General features: G+C 38.1%; 1 protein-coding gene across 3 annotated transcripts in view; it reads right to left on the minus strand.

The window, feature by feature from the left end:
* LOC107044012 (arginine kinase) overlaps positions 1–25,797 on the minus strand; it is a 167,973-nt gene that overhangs the window by 28,884 nt on the left and 113,292 nt on the right. For 2 of the 3 annotated variants that reach the window (XM_015265738.1, XM_015265737.2), the window contains exons 2-3: positions 22,672–23,029; positions 21,639–22,013 (exon numbers count right to left, since the gene is read on the minus strand). In XM_015265738.1, the coding sequence (XP_015121224.1) occupies positions 21,639–22,013; positions 22,672–23,016 (720 nt within the window). In that variant the 5' untranslated portion in view covers positions 23,017–23,029. Of the gene's footprint in view, positions 1–21,638; positions 22,014–22,671; positions 23,030–23,111; positions 23,221–25,797 lie in introns of those variants that run through there. The other variant, XM_015265739.2, reaches the window with a different exon arrangement.

The raw sequence follows: 25,797 nt of genomic DNA on the forward strand, positions 1-25,797 counted from the left end.
ATTATTTTATTCATTTAAATAAAGAATTTAATCCAACGTCTTAAATTCAGTGCGGCATTACTTTTAACCACATACAAAATACTTTACGACTGAAAGCAGAGCAGTGAATGTAAGTCGAATGTTGTAGTTATACTTTTCTACTTGGTTTGTTAAAATATACACTCTATTGAGTCACTTTAAAGTTATTCAAAATTCTTTTCATTTTACTCCAAGTGAACCTTTCCAACCTTTGTAAATGGGTTTTGTGTTTGAATTCGATTCCTTAAATTCGAGATGATCTTTGAATTTAATCTGGTTTCTTTGGTTCAATATATTGAATTTTAATTTAATAAAGTTGTGTCAAGTAACCCATTCTTGACGTAACAATGCCATACTTCATGATAATTTTTGATGTTTGACCATTTATTTGTATATTTTATGTATACATTTATTTATTTGTATACTTTATGTATCTATGTTTCTTACTTTCGAATACTCGAAATACTAAATATATAAATTACAAGCCTCGCCCTCGGCGGGGCCTGAAGAATGAAATTCGAGAAATAACCCAGTGAATTCCTAGGAAATTCTGTAGAACTTATATTATCATTCTATTGAACTTAGTTTCACTCTTCAGAACTCGCGCTGTGACCGTCGCGCTGCCTTTTTTAGATTTACATTTGTATACACTTGTGTACACTTTGGTTACATTTGTAGCTTGAAGAATCGAGCTTTGAAAAAATTGGAATGCCTAGTTTGAATCATTTAAAATGGACTAGCGGGGTTCTTATACCCTGCCCAGTTTTATACGCCGCCCAGTGCGAGCAACGGAGTGTGCGAGATTTATAATCGCTCTATTGCCTTCATCCGCTAACCGCACGCTCGACTCACACCTATGAACGTGACAACGCTGCGTTACTAAAAGCACGGGCGGCGCAACGCTAACAACACGAGTAACGAATGTCGGCAGCTGAACGCGAGTTCTGAAGGGTTAAAATATTATCGATCAAAATTGGAAAAAATGGCATAAGACAATGGAAAATATTGACTGAAAATTAAATAATGCATATTTTATTTTCTACAAATTATCCTGCGCGTTCAATATTGTTGATAAAAATGCGTCTGGAGATTAGATGTAATGATAGGGACAAAAATAAAAATGAGGACAAGGATAAAAATAAGAACAAGGTTATAACAAAATTATACCTGCGGATAAGATAAAACAACTTCATTCACAAATATTTGGAGATGAAAAATTCTCAACAAATAAGGAATTTTGTCTTTTTATCGAGTTGAGAAGGTTAAATATCAAAAAATTATTTTATATTCATTTTCATATCCATTTCAGTTGGACAGAGGGGTGATGTCGGCAAAGAGGGAGAGGGAGAACGAAACTTGACCGCTGAGTTAGGGCCCTCGCTCCGTCCCTCTCTTACTTTGGGTTCGCTCGACAAACCCGGGTTGTAAACATCTGGCCCTTGAGTTTTATTGCACTCAACAGTTTGGATGAGAGAAAATGGGGAAATATTTTCCTGTTTCCCTTCTTTGTTCCAGAAACGTTCGCTATACATTCGCTACGTTCGCTAAACATTCGCTATACATGACAATGGCCCGAATATTGCCTTATCGTCGGAGATTTCATTTATGAAAACAGCTGATGTTGGAAGTACGCTACAAATAGATGCTTGAATTTAGTTCCAAATTCGGGTGGAAAAAACATTGTAAACATTGATGGTTCAATCTGTAGTCACTCGAATAATAAAGATCACGAGTTGAGAGGATTGTGTGGATCTGTCGGGATTACTATTTCATTGGAACTAATAAATGAATTAATAATGTTCGAAAATTTTTTTAAATGTCAAGAGATTTTTGTCTAGAGAATTTTGTGGAGTACAAAGAAAGGCCTTCTAAGAATTTTTTCTAGATGCACGGGTGTCCGAGATATTTACAGAACAATTGGCAACCCGTGGCTTTCTAATGAAATCATTAAAAAATCATATTTTTTGAGAATTGTTGCAATTTTGAAGGTTTTAAAATTTCATGTTGATTTGGAAATCAGTTTTTGGGGAAAACTTCGGAATTAAAAGGAGACTGCCGAATTTTCGTGAAGACCTTGTTTGGTGAGGAACTAGGTTTAGGGTGGATGTGGGAGAAAAGTGTGGAGGGAGATGCTGGAAAATTAATGACGGCACTAATTATAAAAATATCACTATTTATTCGTGGGATCGAACCACGTCGTTATGATTTATACACTCTTTGGTAAATTGTCACTGTGATAGTCTTTTGATTAACCGATAATTGTCTGAAATTAATACTATTGAATCACTGAATTTAGTTGAAGTTTAACTAATTATTGTGGTGATGTACTGAGCGAAACGTTGATCTTACGAAGACTGGTGATGTACTTGGTTACTAGTGAGCTAGGTGAGGTTCAAGAAGNTTCTTTGGTAAATTGTGACTGTTGATAGTCTGCAATTTTAATAAGGTTGAATCACTGAATTTAGTTGAAGTTTAACTAATTATTGTGGTGATGTACTGAGCGAAACGTTGATCTTACGAAGACTGGTGATGTACTTGGTTACTAGTGAGCTAGGTGAGGTTCAAGAAGCTACTGTACTCGGTGGGGTGCGATGTAAGAATTCTACAGGTGATTTTCTCGAAATAGACCTGTACGGTGAGAGGCTAAGCCTAAACTGATTCGCGCATGTTTCGGTCACTTATGACTGATGACCCGAAGGGTCCCGGAGATTTTCGGAGTAGGCCGAGCTAGTCGACCACAATGTTCTGGAATTTTAGTTGCATTTCAAACAGACCTTTTTCACTGAAAAACTACAAAAAATGACTTTCGAAAATGTTGCCATCTCTCTTAGATTCCGAGATATTTAGCAAGAACCAAAATCTGTAGAATATGTTGTTACCCTCAATGGGACTGAAGCGGAGGAGTGGGGGAGGGTGTGAGGGTACAAAGCTCCGCCACAAAGGAGAATAGAGAGTTATCCCTGATCCGCCATTACGATACGCGCAGGGCCGAGTATTGGTAGTGTGTTTATATTGTGTTTTTAGTGTGTTTATAGTGTGTTTTTAGTGCAATTTGAAGTGCAATTACATCGAACAATTATGGATCGTTCACCAAGGAATAAAAAGTTAAGGGCTGTTCAAGGTAAGTCCGTCACGTTCTTCGCATTTAGCCTCCCCAGTTTGGAGACATCAAGGGGGTAAAAAAACAACTAAAATACGGGAGCATCTTGGCTAAATCAATTTCAAAAATCTAAAAAAAATTGTTATTTTTGATAAAACATGATGAAACGCGTTTGAGGTGATCTGAAAAGGAGAAATATCTTGGAAAAATGTTTCAATATATGAGCTGCTCGCCAGGTATCCAACCAAGATGGCGGCGCCCATACCCGTCAACAAACTCGAAAATTGAATATTTTAATAAATTTAATATTTTCAAAACTTATTTATACTTCTCAAACCTCAACTCATTTCATACTGTTTTTATAGAAGTAGAAGGCAATTATTGCATCGTTAGTCTATACGCTATACCACCTTTCTGTGGACATGAAAAGGGTGGCAGGATTTGATAATCGGAATTTGTGTTTTCGGGGGTGTAGAATCCAAATTTCTTGGGGTTTTTGCAATCCCATTGGGCAATTGTTAGTTATAAACAATTTTACCTCAATTTTTGATGAAAAAAACGTTTTTCGTGGAAACCATGAAACATAACGAAAAATGTTTCAAATTAAAGTTGTTCGTCTTTTTCATACGAACAAAACGCTTTTTGATTTATTGGAATCGGCCTAGGGGTTCGCACGATATTGGTTAATAAGTGGGCGTTTTTAATGAGCAAATGATTATTTATGAAAACGATAAGAGATATTGGAAAACGTTTCGAAAAAAAGTTGTTCGTCTTTTCAATACGAATAAAATGGCTTTTGATTTATCGAAATGGGCCCAGTGGTTCGTGTGCTATCCGCTAATTAGTGGGTGTTTTTAATGAACAAATGATTTCTTATGAAAACGACAAGAGATATCAGAAAACCTTTCGAATAACAGTTGTTTATCTCTTCAATACAAACAAAATAGCTTTTGATTTATCGAAATCGGCGCAGTGGCTCGCGCGTTATTCGCTAATTAGCGGGTGTTTTTAATGATCAAATGATTTTTTATGAAAACGACAAGAGATATCGGAAAACGTTTCGAATAAAAGTTGTTCGCCTTTTCAATACAAACCAAACAGATTTTGATTTATCGAAATCGGTCCAGTGGCTCGCGCGCTATCCGCTAATTAGTGGGTGTTTTTAATAAACAAATGTTTTTTTATGAAAACGATAAGAGATATCGGAAAATGTTTCGAATAAAAGTTGTTTCTCTTTTCAATACAAACAAAACAGTATTTGATTTGTCGAAATCGGTCCGGTGATTCGCGCACTATCCGCTAATTAGTGGGCGTTCTTAATGAGTGCTACGGACAAAGATGCTTGTCAATCGTACCACAGACTATCTACAGTAAGCCTTGAGGTTTTGAAAACTGATGACATTGAATAGGCTGACGTACGAATCACGGCACATGTGACTCACGCAGAAATGAACGATCGAAAGAAAATTTTAATTTCCTCTTGTGACACTGACGTATTTGTCCTCGCACTTTATCATCATCCCTCCTTTAAACAAAGTGGAATAAAGGTATATGACGAATTTTATTATATTTTTCCATAAGTAATTTTTTTTTCCATCACAGGAACTTTGGAGAACCGTTGGTTCCGGAGCAACGAAGAAAATCGTCCCTCTTCACACAGATGCTTCTCATTACGATTTTGATGTCCTTCAATGTCTACTGGCAATGCATCATTTGACAGGAGCTGATTATACGAGTAAAGCCGGGCGAGGAAAACGTGCAGCTTTGCATGCTCAACCAGAACTCTATCTGACTAACTTCGCATGCAGTATTTCTTAATCACTCAATCCATTTTCACTTCATTTTTCACTTGAAAAAATTCTCATGATTGTTTGTATTGAAAAGACGAACAACTCTTATTCGAAACGTTTTCCGATATTCCTTGTCGTTTTCATAAAAAATCATTTGTTGTTTAAAAACACCCCCTAATTAGCGGAGAGCGTGCGAAATACTGGGCCGATTTCGATAAATCAAAAGCTGCTTTGTTCGTATTGAAAAGACGAACAATTTTTATTTGAAACGTTTTCCGATATCTCTCGTCGTTTTCATAAAAAATCATTTGTTCATATTGGATTATGGGGTTTAAAAATAAGAAAGACTTTTTATCTATGTGAACACTTCAATTGAACAATCTCTAAGACTCTACACAGTCAGGACGTAGTTGACACTATGAATATCTACGAGAGACTAAAGATGGTTGCTAGTGAGGCCCAGGGCTAATATAGACCTAGGAGGGCAATATAATTTTCACCCCCTGAAGCAAACGCTAGGACTTTCCTCTTGACCCGCCTGGTCGCCAGGTGTACTTGTGGGAAAAACCCACATTTGGGAAAAACCCATCAGTACAAGTCCCGAGAGGACTTTTCCCCCATTTTACACTCTCAGGGAAGACCCCANTCACCCCCTGAAGCAAACGCTAGGACTTTCCTCTTGACCCGCCTGGTCGCCAGGTGTACTTGTGGGAAAAACCCACATTTGGGAAAAACCCATCAGTACAAGTCCCGAGAGGACTTTTCCCCCATTTTACACTCTCAGGGAAGACCCCATAGCAACATGAAAAACACGAACAACTTTCATTGGGAACATTTTTCTGTATGTTTCATGGTTTGCATTAAAAATCATTTTTTTAAATAAAAAATTGAAGCAAAATTGTTTATAACTAACAGTTGCTCAATGGGATCGCAAAAACCCCAAGAAATTCGGATTCTCCACCTCCGAAAACATAAATTCCGATCATCAAATCCTGCCGCCCTTTTCATGTTTATAGAAAGGTGGTATAGCGTATAAACTACGTTGTGATTTTTTTTGCAGATATAAAAATCACGATGAAAGTGGTGAAGATCCAAGCGGAGAAAGGACGCGTAGTATGTTCAACGCCTAAAAAAATTAATTTGGTTGGTACGTATAAATATTTCAACATAAATATTTAATCTAATTAATGTCTGTCATAAGTATAATCGGGATAAATTTCTTCCTCACTGTTTTCATTTTCTTCCTCTTTTAGCACCCAGGCCCAGGAGATTACCAATGGACATCACTCGCAACCAGAGATATCCACAAAAGACACGACAAGACACGACAACAAGACCGAAGAAGAGAAAGGACGCGGAGTGTGTTTGACACCCAGAAGCATAAATTTTATTGGTAAGTACATGCACAATAAATATCTGCCTCCACACTATTTTGATTGTCTTCTGTTTTCAGCACCCAGGCCCAGGACATTACGGAAGGCATCATCACTCGGCAATCAGAGATTGCGCCCACATCAACTCCCCCAGTAACAAGGGAACGACGGAAGAGCACCCAAGAAAGAAAGGAATACTTCCGAAACAAGCAGCGGGAAACTTGGGCAATGAAGAAAACGATTGCCCACCTGGAAAAGGTAATATTATTGATATTTCTCAATAATCATAGCCTAATATGGACCTTTTTTTGCAGACTCTCAGGAACAAGGAGAAGCAGAGTGAGATCTACTCATCCACATATAACTGGCCACCAATGTTCGTGACACCAAGCCATCCAGCCCTCTCGTTCCAGCCCTTGATGGTACCACCAACAGTATGGCCACTGCTGCCATCGCCGTTCCCCATGCCCCCCCCCACAATCCATTTGTTTAATAAAACAAAATCAAAAGTCGGTAAAAGTGTTTTTGTATTTTTTAATTATCTTTCTTCTCGTAATTTTCCACTCTTTCCATGCTTGCTCAATGGTGGCAGCACTGTTGGACATCTTTGGTGTGCCAACTGTCACTTTGTGACATTATTTATATTTTCTTTTTGGCTCCTACCCCCGTTTATTTGTTTAAGTTATCTTATTTTTTCACGCTCATGAGTGAAAAAATGATAAATTGAACAAATATGCTTGCTCAACGGTGGCAGAGCTGTTGGACATCTTTGGTATGCGAACGGTCACTTTGTGACATCCTTTATATTTTCTTTTTGGGTCCTGCCACCGTTTATTTGTTCAATTTATCATATTTTTTCGCTCTCATGACGGGAAAATGATAAATTAAACAAATATGCTTGCTCAACGATGGCAGAGCTGCTGGACATCTTTGGCGTGCTAACTGTCACTTTGTGACATTCTTTATATTTTCCTTTGGCTCCTGCCACCGTTTATTTGTTTAAGTTATCTTATTTTTTCACTCTCATGAGTGAAAAAATGATAAATTGAACAAATATGCTTGCTCAACGGTGGCAGAGCTGTTGGACATCTTTGGTATGCGAACGGTCACTTTGTGACATCCTTTATATTTTCTTTTTGGGTCCTGCCACCGTTTATTTGTTTAATTTATCATATTTTTTCGCTCTCATGACGGGAAAATGATAAATTAAACAAATATGCTTGCTCAACGATGGCAGAGCTGATGGACATCTTTGGCGTGCTAACTGTAACTTTGTGACATTCTTTATATTTTCCTTTGGCTCTTGCCACCGTTTATTTGTTTAATTTATTATATTTTTCCGCTCTCATACGTGAAAAAATGATAAATTGAACAAATATGCTTGCTCAACGGTGGCAGAGCTGTTGGACATCTTTGGTGTGCCAACTGTCACTTTGTGACATTCTTTATATATTTTTTGGCTCCTACCACCGTTTATTTGTTTAATTTATCATATTTTTTCGCTCTCATGAGTGAAGAAATGATAAATTGCACAAACATGCTTGCTCAACGATGGCACAGCTGTTGGACATCTCGGATGTACCAGCTGTCACTTTGTGACATTTTTTCCAATTTTCTGCACGGCTTCTGTCACTGTTTATTTGTTCCTTTTATTTATTTTTCTCACTCTGATGAGTGAAAAAATGGAAAATTGAGCAAATATGTCTGCCCAACAGTGCCAAAGCCGTTGGACTTTGCTGATGTTGCAAAGACAGCTGTTGGATTTCCAACAATCGAACTATCATAAATTTGTATGATAATTTGCATGATTTTCGGCTCTCAGCACTATTTATTTGAAAATTTCATTATTTTTGGCACTGTAATTAGTGCAGAAATTAAGGAATAAGGTCAGTGGAAATCCCTTTCCTTGCATGTCCCTGCTATAGCCGTTGGATTTTTAACGAATCCAACTGTTACAGGTTTTTATGACAATTCCGGGTGTATGTGGCTATCAGCAGTGTCTATGAGCATGGTAGAATGTTTCCATACCATTATTATTTATTTATATCCATTTATTTATTTTTTATGGGATTTTGTACTTTTCACGTACAAAATCCAAAAAACCAGGGAAACCTGCAATACCGATAGGGGGGACCCCTAACCTCTGCGTGCGACGGGTTCCGTTACCCCTTAAAGATTGTTTTGATGCTAGAAGGCTAAATAAATATTGGGACGTTCTACATTTTCATCACAGTATTGGAAAGATCAAATAGAGATCAGAAACTCGAGGCATGTTTTTGAATTTGAGCAATTAATTCCTCTTGAAATAAAAGTTTATATCATTCAAATATCAACTTTCTGTTTCAGGAATTATATTGGACATACTGAAATTTGGAATTCCGCATACTGAGGACGGTACTGACTCAGAGGATTTCGATTTCCCGTCAGATTAATTGAATAAAGAATCTACTGAATTAAAAAAATTTTTTTTTTCGTATACTCTTCCGGGTCTTTACGATTTGTTCCCCTCCCACCCCCCAACCCCCTGTACCGCATTCGCCGAAGGACAAGGGAAAACCTCATTTGAGGGAAAAACCTGCCCAGGTACAGTCGTCTCTTACGAGACTCCCGCTCGACAATAAAACCGTGAGATTTGAGAGTGTCACAAATTTTGGCCCCCCAGCCGGGAATCGAACCCGGGTCTCCCGCATGCCAATCCCACACTCTAACCACACAGCCACCGCCGTCGGTATCTATTGAATTATATGTATATTCTTATGTATTTGTTACATGTCAATTTACTCGTAATAGAATTGTAAATGCCCCATGTATCAGTTTACTTTGGGAAAGAATAAAATTTTCAATTGCCACATGTTATGTGTTTGAATTTTAACAAAAATGACATATGCAACCAAAAAGAACTGAATACCAATGCTAAATTTTATACGTTGTCCATGGTAAAGAAATACTTTTGGAGCAGACGGTACGACAGAGACAGGTGGCCCCCAAAATCGACCCTCTCTCTCGGCTATCTTCGGGCGGCTCAGTGCCCTTCCCAATATATAGTATATTTCAGTGGCTCGGCCAGATGTTTTGTACAGTCGGCGTCAAAACTTTTCTTGGCCGATACGCTGCCGCGTATCTCGATAAGAAGGAAATGTTAAAAAAGCGGTTATTTGCGCAATGTCGTTTAAGAGACGCTGTTATTCATGCCTTCTTTTTTAACTTTCCCAAGCCAATGCAATGAAGAAATTGGGTGATTGAAAATCTTCGAATAAAGAATATTTCGACTTTTTTTATTGCATGAAAAAAATTGAATATTCTTTGATTTTGAGGTATAAGCAAGTGGTTTTATTAAACAAAACCTCAATAAACAGAAATCAGATGAAACAATCGAAATCGAACAGTTTGGGCAAGTTTCACATTTGGCCTACATGATTTGAAAAAACATGAGATTAATTTTTTTATTCCACCCTTGACATTGAAGTTGATCTAATTATTAATAATGTCAACTACCCTGCCACTTCTTAATACTTATCACCAACAAATAATGTCACATTCAACTCATAAACAAATTCGTGTGTAGAAAATATACACTGATGTATTCAATGCATCACCGCGTTTGTTTCTTAATTGAGATTAGAAATCCGTTTGATAATTCACGCGCACTTTCTCACATGAAACATCCCGACCCGACGCGACAGCGGTTTGAGATGATCGAGCTCATGAAAAACAGCCGTAATTTCTCCGTTCAATTCGAGATATTTTCGCCATGTGCGAGTTTTCACTTTCGATTCGAGATATTGTCTATGCTTTTTTTGGTAAAGATTTCACTGCAGTATTTTTGCTTCCGAATAGAAGCATTGCATTTGAACGATTTTTCGGCTCGCTAATTTTGCTTGGAAACGATGCAGAATGGTCTGAAATGGAAAAATACAAAGTTTGAGGACCTTGTCTGTGTGTGATCATGTCCGGTCGGTGGTAACTTTTTCTTAAAATTGACGAATAAACGGACAAAAGCATCCCAAATAATTTGAAATTTTGTCAGTTTATTTGTATAACTTGGGACTAACTCTACGCCAACGTTCAGCTGAAACCATCCATTAGTTTTTGAGAAATATCGATTTGTTTTTTTACGCTTTTTCCCAAATATCTCGGAAAATAACCAAACAATTTCAATATTTTTTTTAAATGTTCGTCTTGATGTCCTCTATGTTAATGAAACAAAATATATATACCCGTTCATACAAAGTTTTCGAGATATATCGATTTTTACCTCAAAATCGTCGTTCAGTCTCTAGCAGACGCAAAAAATGGAATATCAACTTGAAATTTGGCGCGAATATGCCTCTAGTAATAACAACGGTTCGTATTGAATCTGGGCTGAATCGGATAATTTGTTTCAGAGATATTCAACTTTGTATGTACACCTAATTTTTCCAATATCTCAATAACGAGTCAACTTATTGCAATATTTTTTTTTCACAATGTTCGTCTTGATATCCTCTATCTTGATCAATCAAAATATGTACACCGGTTTATACAAGTTTTCGAGATATTTCGAGTATCCTATTTTTTACTCAAATTCGTTGTACGGTCTCTAGCAGGCGTAAAAATCTAAATATGAACCGGAAATTTGGCAGAGAGGTACTTTTGGTAATTACAACGGTTCGTGTTGAATCTGGGCTGAATCGGATAATTAGTTACAGAGATATTCAATTGTGTATGTAAGCTTAAATTCTTTAATATCTGAATACTGAGTTAACTTAGTGCAATAATTTTTTTTCGAAATGTTCGTCTTTTTGTCTTCTATCTTAATCAAAATGTATATACCTATTCATAGAAAGTTTTCGAGATATTTGGATTTTCCTATTTTTGAATAAAAGTCGTTGTGTGGTTTCTAGCTGACGCAAAAATCGAAATGTCAATTTGTTTTGAGATAAATTTTCCATTTATGAACAGAATTGTACCTTCAATAATTACCGTGAGGAAATGAAGCAACGATTGGCATAATGTTCCTGTAAAAAAATTCTCATAAAAGAAAGACAGTTGTGAAAATTTAATTTAATAAATTAGCATTGGGCTAGAAAAAATACCACTTCCTAAGATTATGTGTGTCTGTGCGGTTGTCCAGCTGATGTTCAATGTTTAACGAATCAAAGATTTGAAGGCGTAGAAAAATTCAGAAAAGATCTCGAGTTTGTCAGATTATAGGTATTAATCAGGACTAACGGTCAGGACTAAAGCTTGATTGCAGCACAATCGACTCAGTTGTTTTGATGAAATTGTTGCTCATGAACCTTTTTTTGAAAATATCTCGAAAACTACCCAAACGATTTCAATTAAAAAAAAAAAATTTTGTGATACCTGCCTGAAAAGTTCACTTTTCGAAACCGTTTAATGCCCATAAAGTGCTTGTTTTACGCACGGATTTCATGTCGGTATAGGTTTCCTTTAAATTCTTGGCAAAATCAAATTTTATTAGGCTAAAAACCATTCGGAAGCCCACCATCAATTTATTGATGGCAAAGAAAGTATAAAAAAATCCTAATCGGCTGTATCCTTAATACAGCCGTCAGATTTAACGTGGATACGTCTATGGACCGAAATCCTCATTGGCAGTATCCTTTTTAACGTAATTCGTCACAATAATTTAATATTATATCGAGATACGCGGTAGCGTATCAGCCAACAAAAGTTTTGACCGACTGAGCAAAACATCAGGTTTGACCGACTGAGCAAAACATCAGGCCGAGAGCACCGCGTATCTATACACACAGAACTTCCCCCTTCACTACCTCTAAATGATTTACATTCAGTATAAAGAAAACGGGACGACAAATCGGGAAAGTGTCGTTAGTTACATTACATAAATCACCTATGAGCTTTTCAACGGTGTAACTATGGTATTTTTTGGATTAACAGTAAAAAAGATAGGCGCATAGCAACGAGTTGATATTCAAATTCTCGCGATTCACATGTGATGTCTTGACGCTGATTTTGATGGTTGGTAGCAATGATCAGCCATCTTTGTCCGCGATATTCAAATTAATATAAAAAATTAATTAAATAACGTAAAATCTTTAAATACTGAGAAAAGTCGAGAATGAAAGGACAATGAACAGGGGACGAAAAACAACTTCGCAGGCGTGAGAAAAACCGTTGCCGGAAATAATAAATGTCAAGTACTTGAGTTTACTTCGTAAATTTACAGCTCTCCAAAATTCCTCAAAACAATACTTTTCTTGAAATTCTGAAATATAGAGAGAAAATAAACTCGACGGTTACGGTCGTAAAATTGTTAAGTCTCGGTTCTGAGATATTTAGAAAGTCTCTCTGATTCACGTGTTCCACATGTGTTGAGTGTTGAGTTCTCCTTTGTTCATTGTATCGCGGAGCTGAAGGGCCTGAGACCCCTCAAGAGGGAATACTGTTGACGTCACACGCTCCCCTTTCTCCCTCTTTCGCTTCCCGATTTCTCTTTTAAGTTACCCCTCTTCCCTTTACTCCGGGCCAAGATTGCGCGCGCAACTTTTGGTCTAGTGGGGGTGTATGGACCCAACCCTTAGATTTTTAGTTTAAGTTAGAGACAGTCCCATCGTGGCTGTTGTTCCAACAACTGTTACAGCTTCTCTCTTCGATTAGTTTTTCTTAAAGTTTTCCATAAAAGTTTTATCAAGTGTATTTGTCTACCAAAGATTTCAAGTTTAAATTAGAAGTTTGAAATAAATAGTGTTAATGTGCTCTCCTAAGCACTAGTGTTTTGATTTATTCTGGAATACACCTTCAACCCATTTATTCAAAAAATGAACGAGTCAACATCGATGGAGTCCTCATCAGAGGTTTAGCGGCTAACGGATCCACATTTCGAAGTTTGGCGCTCGTTATTTCAAAAAGGCGCCACTGTCCTCCTAGTGACATTGATAGGACATAACACACATTATAACGTGCGAGAATCAAGTTGTAACGTTGGCAGCGCCGGTCCAACTGAGCTTCGTATCCAACGTTGAAGTGTTGCCACCAGTGCATTTGAATGTGGGTTGTGATGTTGTTATGGAGAACCACAGAAAATGTTCTTCTTCACGTTAAATCACTTATTAGAATCAAATGGAAAATCGACTCGGTGTTCTATTTTGTTTTCTCTCGTCGAAAATTCGAATTTCATCCCGCCATATCTATATTCATATGCGGACCTCGGATATAAAGGTAGTTTATGCACTGTTTGTGAGGTTACCGGTTTATGGTTGGAATGTGACAAAAGGGAGATGTGTCGAAAATATTGTGTGATCAATTATTAAATGTCCGTGAATAGTTAAATTCGAAAAGAAAATATTTAATTTTTTCCAAGTGTAACAGAAAATGTTTTCATTCCGTGGAAAAAAATTTACTAAATTAAGTGACAGTGAAATGCGAACAATTTTGTGATTATTTAGGAAAAATTAGTAAGAGACGATGGGATTAAATAGACACTTTGAACCCTTTCCAAAATGTTGATGTCTTATTGAAGTGCTGATGAAATAGATTTTTTTTTCAATTAAAGTACAGTCAGCCCCTTTGTAATAAGCTTAGACTGAGCTTAATCGATAAATTTCTTCTTTAATTATAAATATTGAAATAAGAAGTCAGAAGAGTTTATTCCACGCAATGTTTCCCTAATATTTTTAAAAACAAAAAAAAACAAAAACAGATGTTTTCAAAACGAATTCTTTGTGAACATTTTGTTCGACTATTCCTATAAGGAAATCAGTTCATCTCTCCACGAAAAACAATCCATATAGGAATCATCAGAGCAAAAATTGAATGAGGAATCAAATCAAGTCAGAAAATTGTTAATAGATGATTAAAATTTGAAATTCGGTGGAGAGAATAAATCTGGAGTAGAACTGTTTATTTCCCTTCAATTGTTGATTCAAAAAATGTTCTATCTTATGAAAAATGAATCAGTTAAATTGAATTGAAAAGAACAAATTTCACCGGATGTAAAAACAGTCCTTGCTTATTTTGAAAAAAATAATGAAATCCCCCTAAAAATATAAAAACAAATGTTTTTGTAAAAAAACTGGGCCAAGAAAAAGTTTTGTATGGCGCGGAGTTTTTCAATTCACTGTCTGTATCAATCTATTTCTCCATCCTTTGATCCGCGCCAAGGACGTTGGTCCTGCTTCTACTGATTTTTTATTTCATAGAGAATTTTTTTAGAATACTTATTCCATTGAGAACTATTTTTCTTATAGAAACCTAAATGTGCACTATCACCATTTATTCAAAATTCCTAACTTGGCTTCCTTTTTTATTTCTATGTATTTCTCAAAAACTTCGATTTCCCAGTAGGAATCAAACAAAACTTTTTCTTGGCCCAGTTTTTTCACAAAAACATTTGTTTTTGTGTTTTTCAATTCTATATGTTCCTATAATTTCATAAAGATTGGAAAATTCGTGATTCATAATTAGAACCTGCTTAATTGACGAATTCCATGGAAATACTCAAGAGTTAGGTCATTTTTATCAAGCTCAACGCAGATGGCGCTATGTGGCCATCAACCGATATTTTTGGCGGGAGTGTGTGAATAGCCAATTCATACAAAAAATGGATTATGGGCAGATGCCGGTGCCATTGTAGTTTGTACGGAGCAATTTTTCAAATATTTCGGTTCTGTCTGTGTCTCTCTGGTTTCCCTCAATCTCAGGTCAATCCGTGTCTCTTGACTCTGTGCCTCTTCGAGCTCTTTTAGCTCATCCAACCCTTCATATGAATAATAGATATTCTCAGAATTTTCATTAGTACTCGCCTCCTCTTGACAAAAGTCCTCGTCCCCCACACCTACAGTGTCAACATGCCCTTTCATTATCCTTCCAAGTCCCTTCAGCTTACCGTCTTCAATCCTCTTTACGCCCTCAATATCTCGAAGTTCCTCTGCTTGATGGTCTTGACATATTCTTTTTATTTTATCAGTATTTCCTTTCATCTCCAAGGACGTAGATCTGACACGTTTCCCAGGACTTTCAAGGGAAAGTCTGGGAACAAGGGAGTTATGAGGGTGAGCGCGCGAAAAGTTGCGCACAGTTGTTTCTTGACCTATCAAAACAAATCGAAATCTCATGAGAGTGTAGACTCTCTAACACGAATATTTTTCTCTCTCTTCTTTCTAATTAACGAACCTTCCAAATGGCCCTTCTTCTCGAGCAATTTTATCGTGGGAACAGCGCCAGTCTTCAACCTCTTTCTGATTAACTTTTCTCCTAAAAGACCAGTCTGTATTCAGGGGAGGGTGAGGTAGAATGGACATTTGATTTTTTTTTTAATATTAATGACTTTGGATTGTTGATGAAATGCATTTTTTTATTTTCAAAAGAAAACTACAATCGTTACTCTTTGTGATAAGCCTAGACTGAGTTTAATTGATAAAGAATATTTTTAAAAATATGTGTACATTTTAACCCACGCTCTTTTATTTTTATCCATTTAGGCTGTTCTATTATATCAGGTGGAGAAACAGAATTAAATCATTTACCTGTAAGTTCACTTTCAACAACGAATTGATCGGATGTGAAATTATTCTCGCATAAACCTTTGTTCGACTTCACATCTTGAATACCAATGAAATCCAACCACTTCTGGCGAGTTCGTGAACATTTTGAAGGGACCTTGAATCTAGATTTGCCCTTGCAATGAGGGAAAGCACAAGGGAAAGCCATTGTCAATTGACTCTTTTATATGTAATTGGGGGTCCTTTGGACACACACAATTGATCAATGTTTACAACAGGTTATGCTCTCTCAATCTTGGGAGCCGCCATGTTGGAAAGTTTATAGCCACGTGGCGCCATTAGTTCGTGAATTGGCCGAAAAACTCCCTAATTAAAAAAATTTCGAATTTTCTGATCACTTTATACTATAAGAAATTGCTCTCAAAAGACTTAGTTGTTTAAGAATGCTTTCTATTCATTCGCTCCTTATCTGAGAAATGGCACTGTCTTCGGCCTTGGATCATTTTAACCCCACCATCGACTCATTGGCCAATCAGAAGGTTTCTCCCCACCATTGACTCTTCAGCCAATGGTGAGTTTTTGTGCAGTAACCTTCTATAAATTTAGTGCACCCAATCCGCCTGGGCCATTTAATAAAAAAATTTTATCTTGCAACTAAAATATCATCCCAAAAACAAACATGCTCAATGTGACGAAATGAGTTTGTTTGATCTGTTTTTTACTCATGTTCACCTCCGACCTCGGCTAGTCTCGGTGAGCTCACGGGTGGTTCGCTCAATCGGAGGGATAAGTGAAGGATAGAGGGAGGGTTAACGATATTAAACCGACCGTACTAATGTGGGTAAAATAATTATATATTAACTTCCTTTTATACACGGTAGTGTTTAATGGGTCGGTATAACGCGGTACTTGACTCGACTTTGGGACCTTGACTTGACTTGGTTCTTGGTTGGCTGAAGGCCTGAGCTCAGAGATCCGCTCTGTTTCGCTCCTGATCGGACTCTGCCCTTGCAGAGTCTTTGTAAAAATGCTCAAGACTTAAAATTGCAGAGCAAGCAGTCTCACGGTCCCGAAACACTAAGACAATTAAGTGTCATCATTGACACACAACTAGAACAGTCAAACAGCTTCTTTACCGAGAAGCTGGACTCAGATGGCACCGTGAGAGTGCTGAGCTCTGCTCCTGCACGATGAGAAAGAAATCATATTTCTTTTCTCATCGTCCCACATTATAAATTTAATGTAACGTATTATTCATAATACGTCACATTGTATTCAACAAATAACCGACGTATTAATGACAATACGTCACACTCCCCTAATTAAACTATTGTTACCCTAGACAACATCTAGGTCACAATAGTAAGCAAATCAAAAGACATCACATATGTCTGTGCCTTATGGGCCTCACCTTATGCCTGAAGGGCTATCAAGACCCCTGCTATATGAGCGTTAAACCCATGCCTTAGCGGCAAGAATAATTCAAACTATATAAAGCTTGCTTATAGTCAATTTAAAATGCAATTAAGTTGCATGACCTTAAATACTTTCAAACAAAAATCGTATCAGCAAAGGTACATAAATGTTAGCTCGACAGAAAAACCTAATCGACCGAACCCTTACAAAAATTCACTTTCATACATGAAGTTTCAAATCCTTGGGTCTTACATTAGGTGACAAATTATTTTGTATTTCCTATGGTGATCATATTTTCACAGGATACAAAACTATTTTTCTATTGTCGCTTTGACATTTTCCCCTTTCATCACGATGAAGGACATCAAAAATTTATTTGAGCTCTACACAGCTCTGTATTTTTTTGAAATTTCTGTTTCAAAATTGCAGTGTGAGAATATGGGGGAAAAAGGAAGGAATGACGTATCTGTATTGCCTCCACATTTTGTTTTTCAATGAATTTCATCTCTATGATTGTTTGAGGGAAAGAACCTAACGAGTATGGATATGTTCTTTGCAAAATCATTCTACGATGACATCAATGATTTTTTTTTCTTCTTCACGAGGAATGCCTCATGATCATTACTTTGATATAGCATTTCTCCTCCATAAATCCAAAAATTACTCTTCTTGAAGTTCGGATATTTACGTCGAGTGATGAATAAATTCGGTCCACATTAAAAAATTCATAGATATCACGTTTTTATGAGTTGAATCCCATTTTTATTGGATAAGTCTCTCTTCTAACTTTTAGATATTTTTTGGGGTCCGTGCCTTCGAACCTCATCCCGTGATATCAATGCATAATTCAATTATTTTCCCAATTTTTCTCGAAGTCTCGAATTTTCCGTATCATTAACTATTTTCTAAATTTTCTGTTCTTTTTGAAATTTGTTTGTTTTTTTTCTATTTGCAAAAAATTTTTTTTTTTTCAAGTCTCTAGCTGAAGCTTTTCTGAAGACAATCATTTATAATTTTCTTTCTTACCAGAAGGGATGTAACCGGTCGACAATTTTTTTCATACTTATCTCTCTCCGAGAGTACCCCTCCCACGCTAGATATGAAATTAATCTCCTGATTAATCGGCAGCAAGGATGTCTGGGTCTTGAGACTCGTAATTTCTCCAAATCCCTTGTTGTTGCGCTCCCTCTTGCCAAGCTTGGCAGAAGAGACCTGAGAGAGATCTCTCAGCTGTTATTGGCTGCTTATCTGTCAGCTGATGACAATAACCCGTCCAGATCAAGTAGCTGGGCCTTATCTCCCGACCACCTCGATTCAACGCTGCCCTGGGTCGTTCGTCCGCGTCACTCCACAGGAATGATATACCCTTATCCAGTTTGTATTGAAAATCAGGTGAGTCATCCAGTCCAGTCATAGCTTCGGTGGCACTCAAATCAGCTGTTGGTAATGACCCTCCCGGATCAAATGACTGATAACTTGTCACCCCGGAGTCTTCACTCATTACGATTCGGGGCATCATCCTTTCCCCAGAATCAAATTTCAGTGACTCTTCAAGCCCATTTCGAAATTGCACAGTTCCACATGTAAAGTTTATTTTCACGGGATTAGTGTCTCTGTCTTTAGACTTGCTTGCCACTGGTTTTTCACTGGCAATTATCACGTTTCTATTCTCAATTACAGTGTTGTTCACCATCATATCCGGACTTGCTGAATTTCCCCCGATTATCGCACTCCACTCGGAAACTTTATCAATGCCTTGAGATCCCTGTGACGATGGATCCCCTGGATCAAATTGCCAGGACCTTGTCTCATCATAATCTAGTTGTGTCAGTTGTCCACGGTCATTCTGTGCTGAAGGTACCCCTCCTTCACTTATCCCGAAAACGTTGGTTCCGATGATCGGTAGTGATGGAGCTTCTTCACTCAGTTTATGGTCTGAGTCAGGTGGGACATGATGATCAGCTGTCGCCTCAGTCGCTAGGATATCAGCTGATACTCGCATTCCTCCCGGGTCGAGTAACCGAGGTTTTGTCTCCCAGCCTTTGCTCACGATGGTTCGAGGAGCTACATATACTGTAGAGTACAGATGGAATGGATATCCGAGTTCATTTGGAAATTCCATATTTTCCGTTTCGAGATTCACTTTCAACGAACTTGTCATTGGGCTTGTCACTTTTTTTTCGTCGCACTCGAAGATACCTGTATTATTTAGAGGTCTCGATCTGTCGTTACAACCCGATTTGAATGCAAGCCTCACATGTAAATTATCGGTTTCAGATGTCTCAATAAATTCCCCTTCGGAATTGTTCTGAATTTTCATTTCTTCAGACGAGGTGTATGTCTTTTTACTTTCTCTGTCTGTACGGAATAGCGCAGGCCCATGAGCGTAGATGTCTGAGTATTTCGCAACCATGTCCTCTGCAATTTCATCGTATTTTGATGTTTGTGGCGCAGATTCCTCGACAGTCTTCTTTGCAAATCGTTGCCAGTGTGGCCCATATATCTGATCCGAATCAGTTGTGCCAGCCCACTTCCATATTCCGAGTAGAGGGTTGACCCTGGCAAGTTGTCCAATTATTGTCCCGGGGTCCCAAATTTCGCTGTTTTTTGTAGCTGCTTCTGCGTGTCCTGGAGCTCTTGCAATGCATGGCGTGGAAGCCATGCGATACTTTTCCGAGGTACTCAACTTGGTCGATGTCCTGCTCCAACCTCCTTGGAGCTGCTGTTCATCCCTCATGACCGTTGAGGAGAAGTACGGTGAAGTCCGTCTCTTATAACTGGCTGAAGCATTCATTTTCATGGCAATATTTATGAATCGTGAATAATAATGGGACCTGCACTCTTCAGATCCCTATGGTGACATCCTCTCGTCGATGGAAGATCTCTGTCGTTTCTCGGGTTCAGCAGCTGCCCATCAGCTGCAGACTAGATCTAGCTGTACCTTGCTGATCTAGCACGCTGTGTTTCTGGAGCCCTCTTCAAAATGACGACCCTCAACGTACCAGAAAAAAAAATGTAACTGCACGACTTCAACACACAAAATTCACGAGTGTCACATCAATCCACGGCAATGTCTACTTCATCAGTTTTCAGATTTAAAACTTCGTTGCGCACTGTACCGAACCCACGTAATTTCTTCGTATAATCCTTCAGTTCTGGAATCATCACATAATTTTCACTTTTAATCCTTTGAGTCACTGTAATCCTTGTTTTTGCACTCGCTTCCCCGAATGAGTGCCCAAAAACACGTCGGGCGCCAATGTGACGAAATGAGTTAATTTGTTCGTTTTTAACTCATGTTCACCTCCGACCTCGGCTAGTCTCGGTGAGCTCACGGGTGGTTCGCTCAATCGGAGGGATAAGTGAAGGATAGAGGGAGGGTTAACGATATTAAACCGACCGTACTAATGTGGGTAAAATAATTATATATTAACTTCCTTTTATACACGGTAGTGTTTAATGGGTCGGTATAACGCGGTACTTGACTCGACTTTGGGACCTTGACTTGACTTGGTTCTTGGTTGGCTGAAGGCCTGAGCTCAGAGATCCGCTCTGTTTCGCTCCTGATCGGACTCTGCCCTTGCAGAGTCTTTGTAAAAATGCTCAAGACTTAAAATTGCAGAGCAAGCAGTCTCACGGTCCCGAAACACTAAGACAATTAAGTGTCATCATTGACACACAACTAGAACAGTCAAACAGCTTCTTTACCGAGAAGCTGGACTCAGATGGCACCGTGAGAGTGCTGAGCTCTGCTCCTGCACGATGAGAAAGAAATCATATTTCTTTTCTCATCGTCCCACATTATAAATTTAATGTAACGTATTATTCATAATTCGTCACATTGTATTCAACAAATAACCGACGTATTAATGACAATACGTCACACTCAAACTCCAACAAATACCTGTAAACTCTAATAAGCGTAAACCAAATAGGTAGGAATCTTAAATAAAACGAAATGTAATTACAACATTGAAATATGTAAAAACCAAAAATGAACAATAAATATACTTTTGAACTAAAAAAAACGCCTGGGCCATTTAGCCTCGAGCAGCAGCAGAACAGGGAGCGGAGTAGCAGAGTAGCAGAACCAGAATTCGAAAGCAAGAAAAGAGAAGACGAAAGAGGAGGAAGGGAGCACTCTACGAGAGGAATCTTTAGCTTTAAACCATCGATAGTCGTTGATTGGAAAACTCAATTTTGTCTTCGAGATTTAACTCTAGTCTTCAGGAAAATCTCAGTTCTCGTTGTAACCAAGAAACTCAATTCCGCTGACTAATAAGGAAAACTCAATTTACGCTTTTAAGCATCGCCGATAGATGGCGCGGCTGCATAAGCATTTTTTCGCCGAAACGAAACCATAGACGTATTTACGTCAAAAAAAATTAATGAGTGAGATGTTCAGTGCCACATGCTCGCTGCCCCTTGCTTGTTTTTAATAATATGACTGAAATGAATTTAATTGATTACTGACCTGTCCGAGATCACCACCCATCTGCATAGAAATAATGCGAAGATGATCCTCCTCATTGCACCAAACAAGAAATGTTTTGGCATCATTGTGAAAAATACCACGGCCAGTCGGCCAGAAGCGACAGGCGTTGGCCGCTTGAAGGAAACGATCACCTTCCTTGAATAGGAAGTGATCATCAATAAGCTTTTGCTGAACTTCTTTGCTCATGCCCGTGAGTGGATAGAATGTACCCTTGAGTTCATTCTCGAGACCAGACAGAGTGCTAGAGACCTTATCTTCCATCTCCTTGTACTGGGCCTCAGTTAAGCAAGGATTGAAGGGATAGCCGTCCAAGGAGCGACCACACCTTACGCGAGTTGATACGATATACTCGCCCTGTAATTAAATCATTGAAATTAATTAGAAAACAAATCAACCAATCACCGAATATTAATATTCATCTTGACTGTTTGATCAATGAGAAGGTAGTAATTCGGCTACGCAGTGCTCCATTTTGTCCTCCATAAGTCCGTGACCCGACTAGATGTGCCAATAACAACCTTTTCAGTGGACGAACATTCTGATGAATTATTAAAAATATTTGGTCTGAAACATCAATATAATAATTGATTTTTAAAATTACTCCATATCTATTTCATATTGCAACCATTTGACATTAATGCATTAATTTCGTTTGAGAATTCTTTTTTTATGACTAGCTTAAAATCCGATGGAGATAGAAGAATTATTATCGATTTTTTTGCCCAGGAAATTGAGCCACGTAGAATAGATCTACAAAAAGCGTTACAAGGCTCTTTTATATTATAAGATATTTACCAATTATGTTCCTACACTGGAATTGACTAATTGATTTTTAAATTTTATTACTGTTGAAAATTACAAAAGAATTTCCTTAACTGATATTTATCCATAAATTTCAACTACTGAATCAATTAAGAATGAAAACAAATATCCAATTATGTTCAATCGCTATTCGCTAGATGAATATCTATATTATAAAACAACTTTTTTCTTTAAACAGATAATAGCTTACCGTTGGATCAAGATTGCCAAGCGTATCAACATCACCGAAGTCCTTGGGTGGATGCTTATCAGTCTTTTTAAATCCACCATGATACTCCTCAATCATTGGATCAAAGATATCAGCGAAAACATTGTAAGCCTCAGCGTCTGGAGCATAAATGCCAAATCCAGAATCGAGATTCTCAACACCAGATTGAATGCAATCAAGAAGAGTGGATCCAAACGAAGTTTTCTTCGTTTTTAGGGCATCAAAAATTTCCTTGGAAAGATGCTTCTTCAAGAGAGACTTGCTATCAGATGCAGCGAGCTTAGTGTAACCAGCCTCGAGCTTGTCCAACACTGCTTGGTCAACCATTGTATTCTTCTTACTGCAATTACAGGGTAAACGTACTTCATACATTTCTAGTAGGTTCTTTCTCCTTAATTACTATAATTAACTATTCAACCGACTATTTATCTTTGGCAGTTATTCATGTTATTAGACGAGAACAATTGAATCCTTCTCGGCGTGCTCGCTCGATTACAATTATAAAAAGTGTCTCATTCGAAGGCATCACTGAGTAGAGCCGCTACTATCCGCGAGGCGCCACCACAGCTTTTAACCATAGACATATAAAACCTAGACCGCCCGTCAGGGTTGCCAGATACTTGGAGAGCCGAACCGCCAATACGTGGTGCTGGTATAGCCCCCTCCTAAATTTTCCCCGCCCACTTCAAACAGGAAAATTTGAAAAACTTATATGTGAAAAATCCAATATAACACAAATAAAAAAAATTATAGCAGATTAAACTCTTTATTCTTCAATCTTTCATACAAACTATATTAACATTGCTAGCAATATTTTTCAGGGTTCAATTTCACAAGGGTTACACGGATTCAATTTAAGGAAAGTCAAGCATCTCAAGAGTCTAATTTTACGAGGGTCATGAGGGTTCAGTTCAACTAGGGTCTAGCGTCTGAAGGCTTCAATTCCATGAGGATCAAATGTCTCAGGTGTAGATAGTTACGAGGGTTCAATTTAAGGATATATTACACATCCCTTTTCGCCAAAATTCACGTTTTTTGAATTTTTCTGGGAAATTGTTGATCGGATTGACGTGAAAAAACATACCGTTTTTGCGTTTTATCATTACTTAATGACTCACGAAACTTCATGATCGTGCAATCATTTTCCTGCATTTTTTCTAAAACTTTTCGGAAATTCACAAAACTTTAGAAAAATGCAGGAAAATGATTACACTACCATGAAACTTCGTGAGTCAGTCAATGATAATAAAAAGCTAAAACGGTATATTATTTCGCGTCAATCCGATCAATAATTTGCCAGAAAAATGAAAAAAAAGTGAATTTTGGCCGAAAGGGTGTAGTAGATCCTTAACGAGGGCCACGCGTATCAAGGGGGTAAAAAAATCATGCCGCCAGCATATAGCCTACTTAGCGGGTTATAGCCCGGAGCCAAAATTTGCCCGCCAAATACATTCCAAATACCCAAGCAGCACAGTTCTGGAGGGTATCTGCAAGTATACCAAAAAGGCTGTCTAATGTCTGTCCAAAAAGGTAACTTGTGTCTAGAAGTTACCTAGAAGTTAACTAAAAGTTATCGTATGACTGCAAGATACCTTTTGGACGGACATTAGTCAGCCCTTTTGGTATTCTTTCAGATATCTTTCGCAAGGTTTGCTACTTGGGAGGTAGCGAGGTAGCCCAGAAAATGATACAAATGAAAATATTCAAGTATAAAAAATAGTCATGTTTTCTATTTATTCATGGAATATGAACGCTAGCACGACCTCCCCCCCATGCGAGTACGATTGTCGAATGTAAAAAATCCCTTAGGGAAATCAATTTGATACGAGCTTAAGGGAAGACCCAAGTGAAATTTGAAACTCTTCGATTGATGGAAATAACCAAAGAGGATAGACCTGAGTAGAGGCCCGGATCGGGGGGTTTGACTGACTCCAAAAAAGTTGGTTAGTACCCCACGGCAAAGGTGGCGTTCCGGTCGAATTGTCGGTAAATGTGAGTTTTGGTTCGTGAGTAACTCGGCAGTAGCCGCCCGCTGTCACAGGGACAGTTCGGAGGGGGACTTTTGTCCTCCTTGTACTCAATGTTTACTTCATGTTTTTCAGTTGATTTATTCGCCGACTAATTAATATTAAGGGATGGAACAAAGACTGTTCAATGGAGAATTAAATTCCCCATCCATCAACCCCCGTTTCATCCCTTAATCTCTGCAATAAAAAAATTAATATTGCGACGAAAGTCACGGCGCTATAAGAAACCCAATTTTTTCTCGGCGCAGTGATTCCCGACAACTCGCCCGCTAATTAAACAATCGTATCTCCGCTCCTAATTAACATTAAGGAATAAAATGGGGGTTGAAGGATGGGGAATTTAATTCTCCATCGNTTTTTCTCGGCGCAGTGATTCCCGACAACTCGCCCGCTAATTAAACAATCGTATCTCCGCTCCTAATTAACATTAAGGAATAAAATGGGGGTTGAAGGATGGGGAATTTAATTCTCCATCGAACAGTCTTTGTTTCACTCCTTAATATTAATCAGTCGGCGAATAAATCAACTGAAAAACATGAAGTAAACATTGAGTAGAAGGAGGACAAAAGTCCCCCACCGAACTTGTCCCTGTGACAGCGGGCGGCTCAAAGAGGATTGACTAAAGTAGAGGCTCAGATCTCGGGGTTGGACTGACCCCAAGCCAAAAGTAGTTCGACCCCAACGGAGGGATGCCGCCACGGTCGAAACTGACGGCTGGGCGAACTGCCTGTGCGGGTAACTCGGCGGTAGCAGTCCCGCTGTCATAGGGATAGTTTCGGAGGGGAATTTATATCCTCCTCGTCCTCAACATGTTCTTAATGTTTTTCAGGTGATTCATTTGCCTGCTAATTAATATTAAGGAATGAAACACAGAGGGTGTGACGGAGAATTAAATTCCCCATCAATCAATCCCCGTTGCATCCTTTAATCTCTGTAACAGAAAAATACAAAACTACGACAAAGTCATGGGCCAGTGAGAAAAATAATTTTCTTCTCGGCGCACAGTGACTTTTCACCATTCGCTCGTGAATTAAAAATTCACTTCTCCCCTCCTAATTGAGATTAAGGGATGAAAAAAGAG

This window comes from Diachasma alloeum, unplaced genomic scaffold (genome assembly GCF_001412515.2).
Source record: "Diachasma alloeum isolate Michigan unplaced genomic scaffold, Dall2.0 Dall_scaffold_00659, whole genome shotgun sequence".
NCBI lineage: Eukaryota > Metazoa > Arthropoda > Insecta > Hymenoptera > Braconidae > Diachasma > Diachasma alloeum.